We start from the raw sequence: 25218 nt of genomic DNA on the forward strand, positions 1-25218 counted from the left end.
TAAGGCGAGCTTTCACCATTGTTTCAAATCATGACCATCTTCGTAAGATGCGCGAACTTTGTGTTGATTGATTGTTGGCAGTAAAACCGTGAAAACAATGTGACTATTGCAGTATGTTCAATGTTTATGCTTTCCCATGATTTGTTGCATTGTATACCAAAATGACTGTAAGTTTAAGATATTTTGGCTGATGCTAGAGAAAACACAGAAAAACAAATTCCTTTCCGAGTACACCCCGATGGAGGATTATTGCGTTTTTCATCTCCAAAGTCATATAAGAACCCACTATGAAACTCACTATTTTGGTCGATATTTTTTAATTTAAGTGTGGTGAAAAGCAAGGATGAGTTTATTACGTCGCCTTCAACATTGTGTCAACAGCTTGCAGTTTCAAACTTTGCAAAGCGATTAGTTATCCGCCCTATTATAGCCTACGATCAACTGGCAGCACGATTTTTGATAATTATATTATTGTTATTGGTAACATCAAAAATGAAAGATAGGCAGTGTTGTAGGCTATGCGTCAATGATATAAATTGACCGCGTCAGCGTTCATTGCCTAAAAAACTCACGGCGTAAAGTACTGCGTCAGCTCTTAAAGAAATTGACGGAGTCAACGTTAGCACTAATTTCTAGCGCTATTTTAGCCAGGATCTCACAAAACAGAAGTATTTCAACCAAGTTTAGACTAACAATAGCTATAAATAAAGAGCAGGTATTATGTTTTGAGACTGTATTGAAATTGGCTGCTTAGCCTATTAGTTAACTTATTGCTTTGTACAAACACAAGCATTTCAAAATGTTTGTCCGACAATCTGCTGCGTTTGGGACGCGTAATGTCCTTTCCAAGTGAAAACATGCGTTCCACAGCAGCGCTGGATGGTATTGGTGTGTTGTATTTCAAAAACAAGCCTTGAAAACGTTTACTTGGAAAGGTATCACTGTTTCAAGCGTGCTGTGATGGTGCAGCATATACAAATAAATCTTTTAACGAGGTCCACTGCACCAACATCGCTCTTTTCAAAGGCATATAGAGCTCTTGAAATAAAGTATCTTCAACCTCCGACATTCATTGATTTTTCTCTTTCTCTCTCTGATCCCTCGTTCTCGATACTGCTCACGATATGAGTGATCACTAGGGCCATTTTTATTTTGACCTAAAAAAACGTATTTTTACTTTATTTTGACCTAACGAAATTGCTGATTTGTAGAGGCCATGGTTCTTTCTTGAATTGATACCAGTTACCCTAACATAATATTTTGTCGATTTCAGACCCAAACGTGTTCAATAAAAGGGGCTTGTTAAATAAAAGTTTGCCTTGATTGCGATGCTTGTTGTCGCTCCAATCCAACTTGATAGCGTTTACTTTTCCTGTGGCTTTCAACAAAATATTTTTTATCGCACTTCACTATAAACTCGCAAAAATTGCATCTTAAATCACTCCGGGAGTTCCATTAAATTCACCAGGAAAATCTCGACAAATCTGTCTAGCTTTTGCTGAAGACGATTTAGCTTGCTTAGGCATTTTTGTATTACACAATGTCAGTAAGCTATTCCTAAAATCCAAACTGTTGTTCATCGAAAAGACCACGTTTGTGAAGAGGAAGTGTTTTATGAGAATTACTTAAATACGTAACAATGAATAAACAATGGACAATTTGTGATAAAAGTTACTTCTAATCCAAGTGGGAAATATTTCCTGCTTTTATGGGTTACTATGGTTTAATTCTGTCGCAGTTCCTGATTTACAATGCTTCTACAAGAATTTTAACAAAAATTACTCTCAAGAAACACAAAAAGTTTGTCAAAAGCCATAATTTGACAAATTTTTACTTTATTGAAAATTTTGACTTTATTTTGACCTATCAACTTCTTAGAAACAGTCTCCTAGGTGCTGAAAACAACTTTATTCTTTGATTGGTGGACAGACGAGGTCCTTAAAAAATGTCGACTTTATTGACTTTTGCGGGCCCTAGTGATCACCATTTGGTGCTTGTATTCCAGGTAGCCATTGCAACCAACGCGAAAGCCGGTAATTCGGATGAGTCGCGCTGGCCAGAATACATTTTGAAACTTTCATTGTGAAACGAGATTTTCCATGAAAACAAAAAATTACGCATAGGGCGTGACGCTTAAAATCGGCTAAATAGTTGACGGCGCTATCACTTCCGTCAACTAAAAAATAGATTGACGGCGCTAGCCTCAGCATCAACAAAAAGTTGACGCCGTCAAATGACGCCGTCACGGCGTCAACGTACAACACTGAAGATAGGTCAAGTGAAACGACAATATCTTTCTGTGGAGGAACACAACTTACTCTAGATATTAAGTGTATGTCATCTTCAGTACTCAGGAGTGATGTTTGCATGCGTCTTGTGTGAGGTAAGGGCTTGGCTAATTAAAATTGACGTACAGTTTCTTTTTTGTAAAATTGCCTGTGTGCTGTAGGTTTATTCGGAGTAGAATTGACTGCATTTGTTAAAATTTCAGCTGTTGCAGATTAGTAGCTTACAATAATAAAATTGTATAATTCTAGTTGTTTTGATTAGGTGTTCTTCTGCTTTATCGATTTTTTTTCGCACGAAAACAGGGTTTCATACTGATTTGAAAAACACATAATCATCCAACTTGGACTTTGATGTGTATCCTATCACAGTTTGAGCTGCAAAATGTTATCAACATTTTAAACCAATTTTGTCATTTTAGACACAGTGTTTCAACTTATCGGTTATATTCTGTTATGGTACCTCACTGAAATGTCATTTGTTGCAACTCAAATTCTCTTCTAATCTTCATTGAAAGTGATGCGTGTTTTTTGCATGATGACAACACCTCAACGTGCTTCACCTTTACAAAGGTTTGTATTGAGTTAATGTGGAATGCAACACAATAGTTTGAGGTAATTACAGATGTTACTTTAGTTTAATTTCGAACTACATAATACGACTTCTCATTTAAAGCTTACAAAATTTTAATCTTTATTTTTTTAGTTTTTTTTACCAGAATTCGTGTTGTGTATTGGTAGTCGATTGTAGCAAAACAAAGTAGGCAGCAGTAGCCTCGGCCTCTCAGTCTGATCAGTATGTGTTAATTCTGAATACGTCATCGTTATTTTGTTCCAGTGTATTACGTTGTTATGATCGCAGTACTTCATCAAGAAAATGAAGTCATATTGTCTTCTTGCCTATAACGGCATAGCTGTCACGTTATTCCATCCGGGCACTGCAGTCATCGTACTATTTTGTCATAAAGCTCTGCAAAATTAACGCATCTACCTCGAAGTCGTTAGATCGGGCAGAAGGAATAGTGTTTGGCGGTCTGGGAATCAGGTCTACATACACAAAACATCGGTTTTGGCGAGATCCCATTGAAAGATATTGTTGTTAAAACGTCACATCGTTGTCGTCACAAGACTATTTTCAATTTATGCAGATAAAATTGGCACTGGTCACTTTTGAAGTTAACTTTTCATAATGTAGAATGGCCACTTGCTTTATTTGTTCTGTGTCATCTAATTTTTCTTCTCTATGCTTTGTACTAGACATTATTTAATGCGATAATCAACATAACTACGAACTTTAGAAACTAAAATGTTATAAACAAGAAACTATGTTTATTACAGTTAACCAGTAAATTCCAAATATCTTTTTATTTTATAGATACATTGCAACTTCCAACCTTTGACATAATTCTACTGTCACCGAGCCATACATTAGCAGCTGGTTATTCTCGTCTTACTGTGACAGCTCAATGCAAGAAAGCACTCAACTGAAACCATTCATACGTGATGACTATGACGTTTGCACGATTGTATTGTGTTTTCTGGAAATATTTTGTGTCTTGTGATCGATGATATCGTCGCATCATAATAAACTCCGCGTAATTTATTCATTATGGGCTACTTGTTGAAAATTCATCATACAGTATACTTACAGGTAATTACTTTTTGCAATAAGGATATGTCAAACACATGTTCCGGTCTGTTAGCAAACTAGGCTGCAGACGTTGAATCAACGTAAAAAAGGAATGTTTTGCTTGTTCGAAAATAGGCTGTAACAACATCATTACCTTATGCTCTTTTTAACTAGGTCGTAGTAAAATAATTGTGAAGTTTGTTTTACGGTTGCTGCTCTTTTATTATGGTTGAGTTCAGGTTTTGATAAACGTTAGGAATATTTTTCCTCCATTTCGATCTTCAGCCTTTACGACGAATAGTCTACTTCATGCTCCACGCAATGCTTTGCGTTATCTCATTGTTTGTACAGTCACACAGTATAACTGCCAAACATTACAATAATGAACCTTGTTGTTGCGTTCACGATGCTTTGTACAATTATGTATCGTAGAGGAATTTATCAAGCGTGACTTGCAACGTGCAGGTAATAATTGGCAAAGAACAAATATTTGAACAGTTTCAAGGAAACAGCGCAGCAACATCTTCCGTTGTAAACATGTAGCGTCAATGGACGTAAAAGTGTGGTTCAAGAAAACTTCATTATCTTGTGTCTCTTTGTTAACATCCCTAATCACAAGACATACCAACCAACAGCTAGTGGGGTATTAAGCGGAAAAATAGTGCAACTAAGGAGGTGATAGCTTTCTATTATTGTTGCTGGGTTTGACTCCCTGCAACTAATTGCCAAAATACCGCCTACCTCTACGCAGTCGCAGGTTTGTTCTCTAATCACTCACCTGTAAGTAGGGTTGACCTCTCACCTTTCACCTCTAAGCATAGTTGACTTTTCACAGCTCACCTCTCCGTTCTTCTTGCCGAATACTTTTTTGCACTATAAACAAAGTTGTTAAGCTGTGTTTTCCATTGTGTTTCTCTGGTTTTTGTTGCACACACCACTTATTTCTAACTAAAGTTTTTAGCCTCAAAAATTGGGTGGACGCAGTTACCAAACCTAAGGTGGCCAAGACAAAGGAATTGGCCACTCTACAGTACGTTTGTTAGTGTCGAAAGCTGGGTGAAATAACAAGACTATGTTTTTAGACTCAGTAACTGAGCGTGGAACAACCCTTTACCTTTAAGCGAACTGCATGTTTTTGAACATCGTGTGCTGGTGATAGTTTTATGGTGACAGGAAAGGAACAAAAACTATCAAGGGCGGAACAATTGCACTGAACCAAAGTGCATTTCCGTGTACCTCTTCATTCGCTAATCTGGATTGAAGTTTTTATCATTAGCAATTATAACTTCCATTGTATTGAATGAGTTTTATACTTGGTGCTTTTATCAATTTTTTTCGCACATTCCTGTTCAAATATTACGTTTGTGGCATAGTAAACATTGACGTTACAAATATAACTAGACATTAGTTTTCAGGTCTTATCAGTGAAGCACAACAAAGAAACTTGTCATGTCAGTTATTGCAAAAGCTTCGGTCTTTGTTGAAGTATGCGTTCGCGATCATTCGTAGTCTTTGCTTTCACAAGGCTACCTACCGCCTACGCGCTTTGTGTAACTGCGTGCGCTGACTACACTTCAAGCGTTCAACTTGTTCTTTGTCATATTTGGTGTTGTTTGGTTGGCAGTCTACTTTCGGTTTTGATTCCAAGAACAATATGTTCGGCTACTGTTGAATTTAACATTCAGGGAATCTACGGCCATGGTTGTGTTTATTAGAATTGTCTTATAATTGTCCGTCTGCTGCGTGGCCGAGTGGTGAGAACGTATACGCGACGTTCGAAAGGACGTGGGTTCGAACACGCGGTTGTCTCGGCAAAGAAACCTAAAGGCATGCCGAAATGAGGAGAGCAGCCGACTCAAAATCTACATTTCACTTCGCTGCTTCCTGTTGTCGCAATGGCCGCAGAATACAAACTTAGAATGTTTTGGCTGCAGATATTTCAACTTATTATCATAAAAACATTAGGGTTAGTGTAGAAACTCTTTGGTTGCAATCTATTATTTAACGTTTAATTTTGAATGCACAGATTTAGGTTTTCAGAGTTCTTTCCCATGAAAAGTACTGTTAGTAGTTTGATTTTATGTGCGTATCCAACATTTAAGATTATACAATTCCATTTTGTTACTCTGATTTTGCTCTACAATATATTGCAGATTTCAGTAATATTTTCACTGGCGGAACAAGAAAATTGCTTTCAACTTTGGTTGTACATTTTAATGAAATTTTTTCAAAAGTGAATTGGAAAAGAAAATCTCTTCAAAAAGTCATTCTTATTCATTCAACTGTTTACCACTCCCTTAATTTTCTTCTCCGACCTGGTAATCATCGTGAAGCACCAGGGTTGTCCTGATATGTATAGGCCTACTGTGCAGCGACGTTTCTACTTCTTGCTACTCTTGCCAAATTCAATTGAATTGTCAATAAACTAAAACAAAGTGTAAATTTGTTTATGGTACAACTTTGTCTTTTCAGTGAAGAAAGAAATATGTTGGCTAGTTTGAGTGAGCTCTGTTAACATCTTTAAGTCTAGTACAGTAGTATTCAAGTGATAGTGATAATACGTTTAAAAAATTGCAAGTTTGTGAAAAATTAGATTGCAATTTTATAAAACAATTCGCTTAGCTTATTTTTTTATCAAAGACTTATTTGTTTTTATTTTTTTTTGCATTTAACATTGTCGAATATACAGCAGCATATTTTTGTGTTATCGCAATTTTTCGTTTTTGGAACCATATAGGCCTAAAGTTTACAGTTTTAACGTTTTTCGATTTCTAAACTGGTTTTGTTTAACTTGGTAAATTATATATAGATTCAACTATGCCCAGTTGTTCCCAATTAACCATAAATCTGTCGTCAAGCATTAAATATCATCTATCAGGTGATAGCTGATGTTTGAATTAGAAAAACTAAACTGTATAAAAGATTTTCAATGTTTAACCTGAAAATAGCTGCTAGGTGTTGGTCATTTTTAAAAGTCTGATACGAAGTGAAAAAAGCATGTTCAAATTGAGAATAAAACGTGTAGGCCTATACTCTTGGTTTAATCCCCTATTATGCATGATGATTTAAGCTAGATATTGAATCTTTCTTGAAGGGTTTACTATATTAGGTGACAATAAAGCGTCAGCAATTTTATCAAAAAAAAATCGATAGTTTCTTTTCTGCTATTTGTGCTTGTTAGAAACCACGACATAATAAGTCTTAAAATATAGAGAAATGGTCTATTAGTTTATAAAGTAAAATTAACTTCTTTCCTGAACTATATCATTTACATACAGTATGTGCTCCCCACTCTCAGTGCATGCAATGCACAATTGCACAGGAGGGCTGTGTGTCAAGGTAGCGACTGTGCATAAGCAAAAAAAAATGATGTGCTCCAATACGACAGAATATAATAATTTTTAAATGTGGTAATTTAAAGAATCTTATGAACTACTCAACTTCTGAGAAACAAATGTTTTGATAATTTTGAACTTTTTTGCTCACTTCGAAATAAATGGGCTTTGATAAAACTTTTAATGACAATATAGCCTACCTACAATGCTACTTTGTCATAGACGCTTTGTGTCTATTTTCGTAAAAAAGAACTCGACATTCAATCAGTATTTTTTATTCTATACAGAATGAATGAAGATTTAGCTTAAATAATTAAAAACCGAAAACGCCAAACCTCTTAGCCTGCTTCCGGCATATTATTAAACAGCGTGTCTCATGCTCTCCTTTGCTATCGTGCGTCTGTTTAACGCGTGTATGACCAGTAAGTAATTTAGAAGTTAGTGTAATTTGTTTTTTCATGCATGCGTTTAGATTGCAATGAAACACTCAAAGACAACGTCACTGTCCAATTCACTTCAGCTGGATACAATGACGTTGGAAATTTCACTTGTTCTAACGATGGACGATTGTTCTATTCAAACGGAAGCCAACCCACTTCTAACCAAACTACTTGTCAATATAATGCTGAATGGAGTGGTCAAGATGATCTACAATGTTGGAGAGGTAATATTATATTTATGTCTTCAATTAGGTCCTGTCAAATTAATACACAATGTTTTCCAGATAGCGGTAATTATTTGTTTATATAGCCGACTTACAAAAAGTTTGGTCATCTATTTGGTCTTTACCACCTATCATTCTTCTTCTGGCCTTGATCCGACAATGTGGGATGGCCACCGCGGAAGTTAGACTTTTACAGTGGAAATTTATCCTGCTCATGTTACTCTTTCATTTTCATCGAAGTAAAAATTAAGAAACAATGAAGTAATGTTTCCGAAAAAGTTGACAAAAAAAAACTTTCATATAACACATCTCCCTCTTTTTCAAAGCAATGTCTAGACTCTAGTACGAACAAAGCATTTTAGATTGCCGCGGTTGTTGATATTTACGTTCTCCAGTAGCTTAAATACTAAAACCTCATAATGATTTTCTTCCCCAGTTGACAACAAACTTTTACGCAAAAATCTAAAAACAACAAAGCAAGTCTGCCTGATTACGTGTTTGTGTTATAAATTAATGTGTATTTCATATGAGAATGACAAATGGTTATGATTTTACATAATTGTGGCTTACATTTCATAAAACAAGAAGGTTGGACCTCACAACGATCGTTTTTTGTCTTTTTTAAGTTATGTCACTTTTATTTTAATACCCATGCACCGGTTTATAAAATAAATGTCCCAGTTCAAAGTACATTTTCGAAAATACAATTAATGGAAAAATCATTACGTCAATGTAAAATAAAGTACAATAGTATTGCACTCTGATATGCAACATAATATCAACATCAGTTCACTTTATTTCAGTGACGTGTACACCATTAGGGTAATTTCCTTCATTTTATCTCATTTATATTGCAATGATGCTCAACTTCCTGTTGTTACGCAGCTCCCAATCCCGTGATAACTACAATGAACGGGAACTTTACTGGAATTGAAGGAAATAACTTCACTGTCACCTGCGAATACAATGACGTCATTCCTATTGGAACCAACACTACATTCTATTTGGATGACAATGAAGTTGGACGACAACAGGTAATTGTTGTATAAAAATATTTATGAGCGATCATGATTTCTTTTTTGTTTCATCTGTAATAAGCGCAATGATCGACGAGTTCACTGTACAGTAGGTGAAGAAAATAAATTTACTGTTTCCTGCGAGTACAATGACGTCATTCCTACTGAACCCAACGCTGCATTCTATTTAGTTAGATGACATTGCAAAGACCGAATTATTTTTGTTGTAGAATCACCTTGAAAATACCTGTTGGTAACTCGGTTGCGATAAATGGCTGTGTGATACTTCAGTACTGTTACTGACCACACAAGAGCCTCTCTAGATCCCGAGTAGTCAGAATAAAACAATTAGGGTATCACTGCCATCTCACAGATGTGTATGATTAAAAATTTGTGTGCATTTTGAGGTGAATGGACGTACATTCAACAAAGCAATCAATGACCGGTACCTCATTGAAACGACAGAACTTTATGCGTCGTTGAAAATTTATTTTTTAATTTGTCAAACACGAATCGACTTTTCCATGCAATCAACTCAAGCGTCAAAATTTTCCTATGAGTTAATTTGCTTCTATGCTGTTAAATTGTTTTTTATATATACAACTATTTTATTGATGTAAAGAAGAGTCTTTTTTTACCTACTTAAATTGTCTACAAATTTATTAGCGCATGTAGCATTGTCGTAACGGCCAACTGTAATCAACTTTACTAAATGTTCATACTAAGCATGAAAGCATTTATGAATAATTTTTTTCACAAAAACATGCTTGAGTAACGATGACTTTTTTAACCATACTTTCGTGAAATATCATAGAACGTTTACTGTATTCGGTAAAAATATAATGATGCAGTAGAATCTTATCGATACATAATGCTACGCATGGTGTATAACTGTATATACTTTCGTTACCTTTATCTTGTATATACAATATCTACTAAAACGATTGTGTTGCATAATATATAAAAGTTACTTGCTGTCTTATCAACGCTTTCTATTTCAATACGGTTCGAGAAAAATTAAAATTATTAGTATAACATAAATATGATGCAACTTACAAGAGCTCAGTGAAACATTTTTTTGCAACAAAGTTGTTTTCTGTTCTCAGGAACGCTCATTTACATTTTCCTAAACGCAGCAACGCTAATTGCATCTTGACTATCCCATTGATACCTGAACTACTCCGCGCTTTTTGCAATTATGTGTATTTTTCCATTCTCAGGAACGCTCTTTCACATTTACCTTACGAGTTGAGTACAATAAAAAGGAAGTTTCATGTCAAGCTGTGACTCCATATACGAAAATATTTACGAAAAGTGGAAGGTCGCCAGATTATTCTATCGATGTTCAATGTGAGTTACAAATCAGAGGTGCAGTGTTATGAACAGTGGCAATTTTATGGATTTTTGTATCTGCCAAAGCAAAGTACCACCGGCTGACTGGTCTTGTAGTTACAATAACCGTTTTTACATTGGTGTATGTGGACTACATGGACTCATCAAGCAAATTATTTAATAAGTAGCACTGAATTAACTCAGCTAGCAAGTCATCTTTTACATTGATTATACAATCAGACGTTGAATCAATGTAGACGTCTGAAGACGTTGGATCGTCTGCAAAATATGTCTGAATAACACGTATTGTAATCGTCTGCAGACGTTGAATTAATGTAAAAAAATGATTTGGTAACTAGATAATTTCAGGCCCCACTTAATACTCTTGTAATAAGTTTAAGGCTATAATTAATTGGTTGTGCCCTACTGCATGCTGCCGCGCTAACACTAGCTTCATTAAAACGATGTGGATTGTGTGTATGTCGGGAGAGCAGGAAAGCCGATCTTTTTGACAACATTTCAAATATATCGTTTTCTTTCAAGCAAGAGCCGGGTGCTTAGGTGCGCGTTTTGCTGACAATCCATTGAACCTCTCACAATAGCATGTACCACTCGAATACATCGACGCAGTTTATTTTAGTTGATGACTTGATTTTAACCTTTAACATACCAAGCTTGGTTAAAAGTGTATTAATAGAATCTATCGATAAAAGTTTGAATATCAAAAATTCTGAAATGGTTCAACAAATGTTAAAATTTAACAGAAATTTTGTTGACAAACTTAATAATTACATATGAGGCCTACGGCCAACTAACTGTGCATTAGTGCTGTAATAACATCAACAGCTTCTGATCCTTTTAGGCGCTGATCTAACCAAACGTTTTACTAAACTATTACGGTAATAAAAAATCACATAATCGTAGTTAGAGACTTCAATGCATTTCTGCTGTCGAATTTTAAATCAGTGTAAAAGCAAAGTTTTACTCGAACAAACATTGAAAACAGATTTATGTCAAAATTGCACCAATTTGAGATTATTTTTTGCTTGAAAGTTATATTAATTTTTTTTATGATTGAAAAACACATTATTGTTTGGAAAACTAACCATCTACTAACACTAATGAACAACTAACTTACTTAACACATGTAAATGCTAACTATACTTCAAGCATGTTATGGAAGTGCAACAAACGACACATTGGATTTTACAATAAATTGCTAAGAGAAACTAAGTCAAGGCCAACGACACAAGATAGAATAATGCAGAAACAGCTCACAGACTTAAGCTTGGCAACGTTGTCTAATGTGAATTGGTGTTTGTTCTTTGATGCGCTGTTGTAACGTCCGTAAAAGTTCACATTTGTAGTAAGATTCATTGAGAGAGATACCGTGAAACTGCTTAGAAATGAGCCCTTGTGAAATGCTGTGGAAAAACATCTTTTTTAAAATAAAGCAATAACAAACCCTTAACAAATTTGACTTTAACAAAAGCAGCCAGAGATGTAGAAACTAAAAACCTAATTAATCGTATATAACCGTTTTGAAAATCACACAGTCTCGATCCTTCATCATCACGTGCCGTCTCCGATCCGAAGGTTGGCTCTCATTTTCTTTCACAAGTCACGTTCTTCCGCTACTCTTTTTGTTTCTCCAATGCTTGACAAATCAGTCCATTGTATTACGTCATCTCCCCATGTTCGTCTCCTTCTTCCCCTGCACTTCTTTCCTTCCACCATTCCTTCAATAACCAATTGATGTAGCTGTCCTGCCGATCCTCTCAAAATTTGTCCAGCGAATTTCATCTTTTGTTTTGCTAACTCGTTTTCCCATCTATCTTGCACTCCAATTCTTTTCCTAATTGCTTCGTTTGTAATGTGTTTTTTTATATGATATTTTTAATATTCTTCTGTAGCACCAGAGTTGAAAAGCATTATTTGTTTTGTGAATTTCTTTGCTGTATTGTCCAACTTTCGCTTCCATATGACATGACTGGTTTGATGTAACAAGATAGAAGTATCAGTTTTAATTGTAAATATATTTCTCCTCTTAAAAATTCCTTGCATTTCCAAAATGACGCATTTGCATAACCGATTCTTCTTCTTACCTCATTGGTGCATCATCCATCTTGTGTAATAAGGGACCCTAGGTATGTATACGTGGTGACCTGATCCAATTGTTCTCCTTCCAGCATAATTTTTATTTTAGTATTTCCATTGCTTTTTTCGATTAGCATTGTCTTTGTTTTCTTCAAATTGAGTTTCATTCGTATTTTTTACTGATTTCATTGATTTTGTCCATGCTTTCTTGCAGTTTTTCTTCTGTGTCGACGAGAATAACAGTGTCATCTGCGTATCATCTCGATCCTTAGTATTGTTAAATGAATGATGAAATTATATCTTATGGTAGGCTCCCGCCAAACTTTGAATTTTAATAAGGCTGACATCATTGGAGTTTACTACAAAGAAACAACAGTGATACCGATGATCAAAATCGCATTGCACAACCACTCCTTACTTAATCCGCTTTTCCTCACAGTCACATGAAATGAACAAAATCTTTTAAAGGGGTATTAAAGGAAAAACCTGACTTGGCGATTTTCCACGTTCTTTGTGTTTAACATGCTACCATAAAACGATTTTCAATAAAATTTTGCCCCATTGCGGTCTGACCACCATTGTGCGCGTGCTTTTGTCAGAGCTTTCAAAACGAGATTGGCCTGAGCAACGAAGCGTGCGACTGTAAAGAACGTCATAAAGTCTACGTCATAAAGTCTAGCAATCAACCGATCACGCAATAATTGTTACTGCGGGCGATTTGACTGTAGGCTATGTATGTATTTACATCAAAACAGCACATTTTAACATCAAAACAGCAGACAGTTTGCTCAAAACATCAGATTGGTAACGTGGCTTTTGTTATTGCTGGACTTTATGACGTATTCTTGAGCTGTGTTTGCACGTTTTGGTCATTTTGAAAAAAATGAAAATAAATGAAACACTGGACTTTGGGCCTTGCCAGCGCCATTGAAAACAAATTTTTTTGGGTAATTGTTTTTGAAATGTATTCTTGAATGTTCAGTTTACTCATTTTAATGCTTAATTCCGGTTTGAAATTTTCCTTTAGTATGCCTTTAATCTTAACAAAATCAATACAGTTCTTCAAATCTTGGTTTTAGAGCTGGATTTAATGTTGGCCTTTAGGTATTAACTAATGTCGTTTTTTCGCAAAAACGTCTTCAATGGCTGGCAATGTCTCAGCGTAGCCTACTTTTCACTCTGCCCAATTCTTCTTCATAGTATAGCTTTAGCTTTGGGTATAGTATAGCTTCTTTATAGGGAGCATAAGCTACTGCTTTATCTCGATCAAAGGTTTAGTTGAGTTATCAAAAGAATTTTCAAACCGAAATAATTCAGAAACCAGCTATTTGATTTTGCGCTTGCAAAGTAGTCCACAGTAAGTGCTTTTCTAAAGCCCTTTAAACAACAAGTTTATTACAAAAAAAAAAGACGTAACAAATGTGAAAGCTTACAATTATTGAATTAGCAACACGTGGACAAAACCAAGAGATTGCAGGAATTCTATTCTTGTGATGTGAATTGTGAATAGTTGATTTGCGAGAAGTTACACATGGCTGCCTGTGGAATCTTTAATATTTTTCTTTACCATGCTACTAGTAGCCCAGCATATTCAGAAATCTGAGTCATGGTAGTTATGCATGACAGTACATAAGCAGTTTTGCAATGAACTTATCAGTTATTTTTACATTGATTCAGCCTCTGAAAACGTTGGTTCAATGTAGATACTAGCTGGTTGCTGATTGGAAAGTATACTTTTCAAAATATCCGCTTTTCTATCATCACGATTCTTTTGCAAAGAAAAACATTACGAAATAAACCTTGCTATGCAACAAGAATTGGATATTTCACTTTCTATATTAAAATAGCATGTGTTCATTTGGCTTTGCTATATAGATTCTTTTTTAACTGTGTAGCCTACGTCACGGTCATCTTATACTTGCACTTGTATTAGTTTCATCTTTCTCAATCAGCTAATTCATCATCTCATAAACTATGTCTTTTAATTTTCAGCACAGTAACATTACTATTCAGTAATTGGGCTGTTCGGAACGTCTTTCTTGAGTTACAAAATATTTAACATTAATATTGTTGAAGAGAAATTAAACTGCGGTTCTAACTTTAGCGAAAGTACTTTATGAAAAATGTGTGTATACAATTTGCAAATCCATTTAAGGTAACAAAGTTACAAAGATTTGCCAATCATAGTGTAATATGTCTGCCTTGTTTAGTTTCAAAATTTCATGACAACTTTTCCAGATATTTCTTCAAATGTCGTCAGCAATGTATCTTTGTCGCAATACGTGATTGATACCAGCGGTGGATATTTGTTAAGATCTGATCAAAATCTTTCTGCACATTGCACAAGTCAAGGCAATCCTACACCTCAATGTGCATTTACCATTTGCTCTGATGGATGTAAAAACATCACAAACATTAACAACGAATGTTCAATAAGTCAACCTCTCAGTGTTGGTGGTTCTTTGTCTTGCTTGGCTGTTAATAGCGTTGGATCACATAAAAGCGCGAAAAGAAACATCACAGTTATTCCAGAAAATAGTGAGTTTGTCGATAAATGCTTTTTGGTTATCAAAACGGGCCTCACAGGGTTGGTCAAACGAAACATTTTCGGCTAGTTTGAGTGGCACATCAGGCAAGTTGGTAGAGTTTAGTTCAAAACGTAAAATGTAAACATCAATTTTCTTTTTTAATTAATAATCTTCCAAAGCAATCATGTTCACAAAAGAATGTGCTTTTCATCTCATGTTGGAGAACTCTTAATACAAATTGCCTTATTCAATTTACTTTTGCAAGTTAGTTGGATGTTTTGTGATTAAGTTTCATTTTGTTTAAATCAAGTGGACAAGCAAAAATATCACTTTAGCTACTCCATGATTAGAAAATCAACGTTTGTCGATTGATAAGTGGATGAGGTATAAAATATTTGTTTAATATTTATTGACAAAGAGCACAACTAAGTTTTTATCTCATACCAGGAAATGTAACTTTGAATGATGCTGAAAAAGTTATTGAAAATGAAGCTATGATCGTTGGACGAGGTGAAGCCTTGAAACTTACTTGCAATGTTAGTTATGCCAATGAACTGAACACCACTTTCTCATGGACTCATCCAAACATGACAACTTCAAGTTTTTGTTTGAACATTTTTTCGTTGAGTCCATTTGACACTGGAAACTATACGTGTAATACTGATGACACATTTGGGACGTTTTCCAACACTGTCTATATTGATGTTATTTGTGAGTAGACCAGCCAAGTGTGTAGACGTGTTTTTTCTTGAAACCAATCCAAGATAGCTCTTGCAATCAGATCATGGCATGCTGCGTATCATAAGATTCTCGGAAAAACCACAATTCTCGTAGACGCTTAGTCTATTTTCAGCCAACTCTTTCAATCATTTTCTTCATTTTCAACCCACACAACTTCTGTCAACTACTGTGTTGTAAAATTTTTAATCTTGCATTCTTCTACATATTTTTTCTTTAGTTGGTCATTTAAATTAAAAATTGGCTAACACTTTTAAATCAATTGAGCATACTTAGATTTTTTTGTTGTTTTTAATATTTTCTGTTTTATTGTTTATATAATTCAGTAATATAATCAACCTTCTTGCTTTTTCTGATCTTTTTGTTTTGAAAGTGAAAACTAAACCAAATATCTTCTGATCATTTATTGCACTTTTGTGGACAGTTTTGTATCTCTGAAAGAGTTAAAACAACAGAATCAGTGTGTGTATGAATTAATTGGCACCACGATTTGCACGTATGCACTTTTAAATCACAGCATTAAAATTGGCATGGCGGATAATTTGCGCAAGCTTTTCAATGACTCAGTTTCAGCACCCAAACAGATCCTGATTCAGCATCCGGATTAAGCCGATTAAAAAACACCTCATACCTCTACCCAGGGTGTAATACATTAAATTAGCGTAGTTACTCAGGGAAGGGCGACTGAGAGAAAGGTCACCCTGCTCACATTAATGCTTACGGCTTAGTGTACTGAAAACTTTATATTCTCATCCCCTGATGTTTGGATCATGTAAAGACCCACCTTTGCTTCAATATTACATCTCAAATCGTAAATCATGATTAGCTTACTGTAGTGCAGTGGTTCCCAACCGGGGAGGAATTCCTCCCTAGGGAGGAATTTCATGAGTTCAGGGGAGGAATTTCAGTTATTGCCCGTTCGTGTGCAAGAGCTACCTTTAATAAGTTAATAGCTGTTTATTTGCTAATAAATTTCATACAAATATTACCCTAAAAGTGTTTCCAGAAAGCGCTATAATCCATTATTTTAGTGTAATTTTGCAAAATTTTTCCGGGGGAGCATGCCCCCGGACCCCCCTACAATACGCGTGCCTTTGGCACGCTCTAACCCCCCACCAGTTTTATTGCTTCCCTTGTTCAACCCACCAGGATACGCCACTGCACATGAGGTAGCGATGTCTTTAATCAAACACTTTGTCGTTCTCTTCGATCCATCAAATATTTGGCCCCCCCAAAAAAAACATTTCTAGCTACGCCACTGGCCAACACGCCACTGGCCAACACCCCACTAAATAACCTTCACATACCTTGGGTTCCGCTCGCACAAAATGAGGATGATCGACACGATGGTTTTGAGAAGCCAAACCAAAAACTGGCTTATCCGGCAATTTTTATAGACCGCCGGCTGTGCGGTCCCTGATCCCGTTTTTACTTCCGATCGGAATGAGGAAAGAGTCTTAGAACCCTAACATAATGGTGTCTATTACAATCTGGGGGAATTGTAGAGAAACCATTTTAGTTAAAATTCTAGGGTTTCTAAAATTTAGGACTCCCTTTTTTGTTTTTAGTAATATGGGGAGGAATGAATAGTTCCAAAATAGGCAAAGGGAGGAACGCAACAAAAAAGGTTGGGAACCACTGCAGTGTAGTGTAAACCAATAAACTATTTACTGGTTCCGCACTTACTGAAAAAGTGAGTATGAACAAGTATCCTAGGCATTGAAATGCATAGTCAAGGTGATCACGATTTACAAGGTTAGGTATCATCAACTTCTACTGATTAATGATATCAAAAACTTTAACTCATTCGATACCGCAGCAAATGATAGTTTAAAATCGATTTAATGAATACCGCGTGTTTTGTCTTTCGCAACAACTTCTCATTTCTCATGACCAATCGGTTTGCTCTGAATGATCAAATGAGGTAAATTTTACTTCCATTTTGTAAAGAAATAATATAAAGGCTTGGTAAAGAAGATTTAATTCATAATTTGTTTTTCATTGTGATCAAAACCGTTTTCCAATTTAACAGCTTTACGATCATTTAAGCTATAAAACCACTTAACTATCTGCTTGGATTGCATCTCCATTGCATGTCATGTATTAAATAAACTTAAAAAAATTAATTCAAATTTCAAAATAGTTTTATCTTCTATAACGATGTTACTGCACTGTATTTTAATTAAGTTGTTTTAGTCTCCTTGTAAATACACGGTAACTGTAAATATTTTAAAATTAACACAAATATTTCAATCAGAAGTGCATAATTTGCTATGGGGCATCTATTCACGTTGTTCAATTTTTACTTGTTTTTGTATTTCTAATCTCCATTCAGTTGAAAAATTAAATTTCTTTCTCAGATTTAATATATTTCAAAACTAATTAGATACTATGTATGATACAGATGCACCTTTTCAAAACAATCCTACGTCTTGCTCGTGGGTTTTTGGTCAAAAAGAATCGTGTGATGTTACATTCATGTCAAATCCTCCAGCTAAACTTTTAGCTTTAATCAAGAACAGTTCTGGTAATGTTTATTCAATAAAATTCAGGCGAATATAACTTTTTCCTAACATTGTGATGTCATGACAAAGTGTACTTTTAATTTCGTTTTCAATAGGGAACAGTTACAGTAATTTTTTGATATACAGCACACAAATTACTTTTTATACAATTTTATCTCACTTTCATTAAAACGAAACCATGTTTCAAGTTGGTTACCTTGAAATTGTTTAACAAGTCAATGTTTTCAGGAATGGTATTAGAAGGTGGAAGTTTAGAAAATGATGGAACTTCACAAATATTCATGTTTGTGAAAGATAATGTAAGTCTAAATGAACCCGTTTAATATGGTTTTAACACTAGAACAATTCTACAACAAAAACAGCACTATCTAATTGTTAGTGGACTTTGACGTACACTTTATGACTATTTAAAACAAAAGTTTTGAGAAAACTTATTATAAAATGCTACAAAAATGCAAGTTGCAAGTTTTTAAACTTGAAGGTTTTTTTTCAGTAACGTCTTGTTGTACACTGTCAAGTCGTAAGATGACTTTGTTGCGAGTAGACCTTGTTCACTGATTTTATAAAAACCGAGCTGGAATGAACGAACAATGTGAATGTATTTAAACTTCTTGTATTTCATGCCCATGTTTTGTAGGCAACAATGGATGACAACGGAACTTATACCTTGTACTTACAATCATCCATTGCGCCTTACAACCACACCATTATGTTCGATGTCATTGTGGAAAAGTATTCATCAACTGGTCCAACCAGCAACACCCTTGCAATAGCATTGGGAGTTGTTGGTGCTGTGTTGGTAATACTGCTGATTGTTTTGGTATTGTTTTGTTACAAGCGAAGAAATTCGTCCAGAACAAGTAAAGGTACGAACTAGCTATTCTCACCAAATCGTTGTTCATTGTGAGCGTTAAACGTTTATCGTTTTAGATAAAATAAAGAAGTAATAAAAGTACGAATGATTCTATTCACTAAGTTTTTAAATAACTTTTGTAATACATCTGGTTATCATGTAAGCTACTGGCATTATATGTGGTAACTTATCATATTGCTCCTGAACACACTTGGTTACACTAATCTAGTAAGTACACACTCTAGACTAGAGTAAACACACTAGTCACACTCGTGTAGATAATGGAAAGTGCTGTTGTACTTTATCAAATTAAACATATTTGTGGATGATAGGTATCTTTTTTTTGAAACTTGTCTGGCACACCAAAGTTAGTAAATCAAACGATTGTGGATGCTTTGGAAACGTGTTGCTGCTGTAGCACGTTAATCCGAGACCACTATTTAGTTAATGGTATTACGAGAATGATGCAGTCTTTGTAAAGCTAAATCAGCAAACATTGATCTTTCATCTAATTACATTTTGGCCACGGTTTATATCACTATTCAAGAACTTTCATGACGTTTCAGATCAACCTTTGACACACAGGAATGGAGCGTTTGAAGCAAGCACTCAAGGTAGCTTGTGGATAAAAACAGTTATAGTGTCTAGCCTAGCTCAATGTGATGTTTCTACGCTTTACTATCTAAAATTGTAGATGCTAGCTTTCTTGATGTAATGAAGGTTGCTTACGTTAAAAATTCAACTATTTATAAAAGAAACACATTACACTGGCCGACACAATTTTTGGTGCCGGCGGTTTTTGAACTGATTTAGACTAACTTTGGGGCGCTGAATCCGAAAGTGCAATCAGTTTTTGTCCATCAGGTCAACTTTTTAAGTTACAGTGATTCCACTGCATGAGTGAACTTGTGCATGAGGGCCATTCCGTGTCGATTCACACAGCCAGGAGATTCAACCTTTTGATTTTCTTTAAATTTTACACATCTTTTTACTATTCTATATGATGAACACTTGCAAAATTTGAGTGAAATATATTGAGAAACACGAGAGTTATGAACCATTTAGTTTGGGGGGGTCTGCTGAGGGGGCACAATTTTTTTTATTTTTGGCCATGTTTGAGGCCCTATTACTGCTAAACTAAATTAGGTAACAAGCCAATTTTTTTACAGGTCATAGTACTTCTGCCAAATATTGAAAAAACAACATTGTTCACTTTGTCACTCTAAAAGGTCATAGACTTCCAAAGTTGGCCGTTTCCAGCTCTTTGTTAAAATTTTCCAAAATTTGGAAAGCTCACCAAGACCCCATTTCTGATTGATTTTGGCTGAAATTTGGTGGAAGTGTTGTTTACAGGATTCTCTATGAACTAAAAAAATTTTAGTACAAAATATTAAATAGATTGGGAGATATTTTATATGAAACATGGGTCAAAATGAAAAAAAGCTAAAAGTGGGGTCCTTTTAATATCCCGGTTACCCATCACCCCAGAGAAAATTTGCACTGAAATTTTATCCACATATTCACTATTAAGATATGACAAGTCTACCATGCAAAATTGATCCATGGTTCTCAATGTTTTATAGAAAGTATGCATCAAAGTAAATCCAACTGTGGCAACCCTTCAAAAACATGAACAGGAAGTTCTTCACTGTGTACAAGTGTGTAGCACTGGCCTGATTGCTAAAGCTAGGTTTGGATATTGCAAGAAAATCCTATTTTTCCTGTTTATGCATTTTGTGTTTACTGCACAAAAACAGCAGTCGCTATGATGATATTTTAGCTCATGCCACACCATTAGACTTCTTGTGTTTCGTCCATTGACGTAAATGTTCTTTCAAAGTTTTGCAAACAATGTGGGGAGCCCAAGACTTATCTTGATCCCCAACTTCACTTTACAGTAAAGTAAGCAAGAAAACTTTAAAGTAAACTTTAAAGTAAACAGTAGTAAAGGTGTGGACACACAACAACTTCAGACTCCACACCTTTACTTTTTGGGGTTGTGTTATCGCTCTTCGAAAGCATGTCGATGGGCATCAGCTTGTAAACATAAAGGTACGGTCGTTCTTTAAGTTGAATTTTATTTTTGTTGATACATTGAACAAACAAGATAAAAAAATTTTTTTCAATTATATTTTATTTCTTCCCACACAAGCTATTGCTGATTACTGAGGTACTGCCAGATTATGTAATAACATAACTTTGCAAACGTTCAAGTTAAAAATAAGCTTTGTATTTGCAGTTTAGTTGCCAACGCATAACTGAAACAACTACTTGCAATATATTGAAAGGGCGTTCAGATTTGTGCAAGATTTTAAAGTTGTTTGTTGTGTGAGCCTCTGCGGGACGAAAGTCTATCCTTTCACCACCCCAGATTCAAGGACTGCTAGGGCGCTAGGGAGCAGCCAGTCTTTGGTTTCTTCATCCAAGACGAGCAGTCGTTGCACTCCATTATGTGGCTTGAAATTGGTACTGTCGTTGATGACGTTTTTGACGTTGATGTGGTTTGTGGTCTGTTCCTCAGCACCACAACCACAAGATGTAAAAGAGGCTCTTCTGTATTGGTGCATGGTTGAGCGTAAAAGCCTGACGCCCGTACGGAGACGTTTGAGACGCAGTTGCGCGTATTTTTGTAAAGTCTGGCCAACGAGGTGGTGTCAGCGTCGTAATGTAGGCCTAGTTTAACAGAACCAGTGATCTTAAATAATGTATCAGAGCTTACACGTTTCCAATACTTGGATTTTCACCGTTTTCTTTTCACAGGAAATGTGGAGTCCCCTAGTTCAGCTTTCTCCGGCGTAGGCAGGAACAACGGGACAGGTATATTGCGTTTCCACGAAAAAAATATTATTGGGTGCTTAATTTCAATGCTTGCAGAAGTTGAGAGCTTCCCATCCGGGGTTCATTAACTTTTCGGGGTAAATTTCATCTTTCAAGAAGGTTACTTTTGCAAAAAATATAGACCGCATGACAAACGACCACATTCTGTTCCAAAAACAATGGGTGAGAGTAGATTTATTTTTCAAAAGTGGACGAGGTGGAAAAGAACAAAAAGGTTGAGAATTTTTTGCTCCAGTCCAAACATTTTGTTTTGTTTTGATAAATCATAGATTAATATCATTTTAACAAGTTGCTCATTGCAAGAGAACTATAGACAATATGAAGCTTTGAGCTGGAGATATGGGATCCACATATTGCTAATGCAACATTTAGTAATATTGTCTAGCTTACATGCTTGGTCAACTAGTGATATGTTTCCATCCGCTGCATATGTCAATGACAAAGTCTATGCAGCCTACATTTCTATGTAGGTTTCAGATCATATTTTAAAGGAGAGTGATAAACACATCGGTCTAAGAATTAACGCCCATTGAGATACCTAATAAACTTACCCAAATGATTTTGTTAGCATAGATCAATATTAATTGGTGAAATTTTTGCACCAGTTACCTCTTGTTCTTATTCTTTGTATGAAAATTTCTTACTTCACCTGTTCATCTTTTTTTTATATCGCCTTTGGACAGAGAGAGTAACTCGGACTAGATGTTGGTGCATATATCAAGCAGTCATTATATTCATTGCTGATCCAGTATTCCAGTTTGCATCAATCATCAACACCGTTCGGCGCGCGATATGTGGTGCCGTGGGCAATGTGTTTGACGTTTTTTTCTTGTTGTTAGCATTCACAGATCGTTTGTAGTATCAACCCTCCCTGCTTAATGCGTATTTGAGCGTTCGTTTTATTGATTTTACATGAAAAATAAAATGAAAACAATGTTGTGTAACTTGCAGGAACTTCTGAAAAGGAAGAAAGAGTTAACCCACTTTATGCATCCTCTGGTCAACCAGCTGGAGTTGAAACAGCCTATGCAGAGGTGAAAAAAGAAAAGAAGAATAAAGGTTTGTAAATGTAGGCTATTGTGAAAGTTGCTCAAATTACTTTTTTTTCCATCACTCGATTTGTCAAAGCACTATATCACATAATCTTGCCAGTTTATTTGACTTATAATATTGGAAAGTAAATAAACAATCTATCTATTCCATATTTTTTTCTCTAACTTGTTTATTTACCTTGGTAGTATTCAATCATTGCTCACTCGATAACAGTGTGTCATTGTTTTGACGTATCCTCGTTTAAAAAAGGAAGTGTTTTATATGCTGGCACCATCTTCATGCGATCTGTTCAAGTAGACATCGTTATAATGTAATCACTTGGTTGTGTGATGTCAAAATATCTGCAAAACGAAACCGTGTTTTGTGTTGATCCATTTGCTTTTAAAAATGCAGAATATTCACTAACCAGATGCACAGTGAATTACATAGTAAGCAAGAGCTGCTTTGCACAGAGCGTTAACACTTACTTCCTGTTGGCAAGTCACCAGTCTCTTTCAATGTAGCATTATTAGTTGCTGCTAGCTTAATGCCACCTAGTGTTGGTTTAGGCTACAAAAGCAGTCTGAATGAAACATAAATGGTATTTGTGGATTACTTTCTTGCTCAATACTTTTTTATTTCATTCATTATTTTGTAGTTTAAATCACTATAAATATTTAAACTAGATTCTCAGGGTGTATACATTATACAACCAATGCACCGAACCAAATAAATTACAGTATAGAAAGGCTGAACCCACATCCTAAAGCTTCTTAGTTTGAATGTATAACAATGTGGTAGCGCTTGCAAGAAACCTGACTGAAGCATTGAAACACAAGGGACTACGCATATTTCACATCCAATTTATGTCAAATATTTATGTTTAGCTGAAGGTTACAGTATCGTAACGATACTTAATATTTATCAACCGAAATTGCCTAAAAAATTATAATCACCGGAGGGGACACCAACCGATGTAGGCCTACTGTGTGTGTCTTTTGCTTTCTCCCGTTTTCTAGCACTATATTTAAATATAACAGCAAAGAAACAGCGTATGCAGTTGCTGAATCCCAATTAATAACTCCAACTAATTATCTTTTTCGTGTTCATCCTGCAGCAAAAGTTCCATCTCACAAAAAGGCCTTGTCAGTCATCTTTGCAACTATCTATTCACGAACAACATATCATTGCCTCATTCAGATTTGTCGGCCATGCTCGGATACGTAGGGTGATCATCATCATTCTAGCACTATCTTTAAATATTTTTCAACTCCCTTAAATTTTGTATAATTCCAGGCACTTCTGAAAAGGAGGAGAAGGTGAACCCTTTGTATGTATCTTCGGAACCACCGATCATAGAATCTGCTTACGAAATGATTGACAAAAAGGAGAAGAAAAACAAGGGTTTGTTTGTTCACTACAAAACGTTTATAATTATTTTGTCAATCATTTGTCTTTTGTTTCACAAAAAAATAACCTTTTCTTTGTAAACGAAAGTGTAAAAGTTGCAAGATTACTTTTTCGAAAGTTATGTTTCGATTAGCTGTTTTGGTGCAAAAGTAACTGCCAAAACTTACGAAATGTTAGTTGAGAGATTCGATTCATTGAATCACGCCACAACGTTTCACAAAGTCTCAACGTAGCCTATTACGTCACAATGTGTCACTGAATGCAAGGAAGTTGCACACGTATGACTTGGTTTCTTGGTTGAATAATGAAAAACAGAGTGCACACAAGTGTATACTGTATACCATACCGGCATGCCAAATGTGAATCATAGGAAACTTACTGCATTCGACCACATTCGTTTTTGGTTCCTAAAATTTATTTTTTGCACTGGCTCATTGCTAATGATAAGCTTAGCTCATGGCTAGTGATACAGTTAGTTTGGAACATATCGTTTCTACTTGGTTTTCAATATTTGTGCTTCATTATTGCAAACCACTTCAAATTAGTCGTACTCTCATTTTACAGGATCTTCCGAGAAAGAAGAAAAGATAAATCCACTTTACGTATCATCCGACCAATCCAACTCAGCGAACAACGCTTATGCTGAAGTCGACAAAAAGAAAAAACGAAGCAAGACTTCTGGTAAGTCCAGGTTTTATTTTATAAAACCAAAAAAATGTAAATACATACTAAAGTTTACATTAAAGATGGGACTTCAGTTCAGTTCAGTTCATTTGTTTTTTATTTCTGACCATCATATCAAAAACAATACACGTCAACATAGCAAAGGCCGAGAAAAAGGTAGAAGCGACAAAACGCGAACGTTAAAACGTGCTGTGACCAAAATAAGTTATTGGGTTGAAAGAAATTTAGCACGGTCGCAACACCTTCAGCAA

General features: G+C 35.4%; 1 protein-coding gene across 3 annotated transcripts in view; it reads left to right on the forward strand.

Annotated features, from left to right (window-relative positions):
- The window catches only part of LOC145781369 (uncharacterized), a 116760-nt gene that overhangs the window by 39898 nt on the left and 51644 nt on the right, over positions 1 to 25218 (forward strand). For 2 of the 3 annotated variants that reach the window (XM_082593155.1, XM_082593156.1), the window contains exons 3-13: positions 7723 to 7914; positions 8800 to 8948; positions 10151 to 10280; positions 18030 to 18152; positions 18379 to 18449; positions 18788 to 19016; positions 19570 to 19617; positions 21764 to 21820; positions 22793 to 22900; positions 24170 to 24277; positions 24848 to 24964. The exons of the other annotated variant lie outside the window; for it this stretch is intronic. In XM_082593155.1, coding sequence (XP_082449281.1) covers positions 7723 to 7914; positions 8800 to 8948; positions 10151 to 10280; positions 18030 to 18152; positions 18379 to 18449; positions 18788 to 19016; positions 19570 to 19617; positions 21764 to 21820; positions 22793 to 22900; positions 24170 to 24277; positions 24848 to 24964 — 1332 coding nt within the window. The remainder of the gene's footprint in view (positions 1 to 7722; positions 7915 to 8799; positions 8949 to 10150; positions 10281 to 18029; positions 18153 to 18378; positions 18450 to 18787; positions 19017 to 19569; positions 19618 to 21763; positions 21821 to 22792; positions 22901 to 24169; positions 24278 to 24847; positions 24965 to 25218) is intronic. 3 annotated transcript variants of the gene reach the window in all.

The sequence above is a fragment of the Aplidium turbinatum genome, chromosome 12 (genome assembly GCF_918807975.1).
Source record: "Aplidium turbinatum chromosome 12, kaAplTurb1.1, whole genome shotgun sequence".
Taxonomy (NCBI): Eukaryota; Metazoa; Chordata; class Ascidiacea; order Aplousobranchia; family Polyclinidae; genus Aplidium; species Aplidium turbinatum.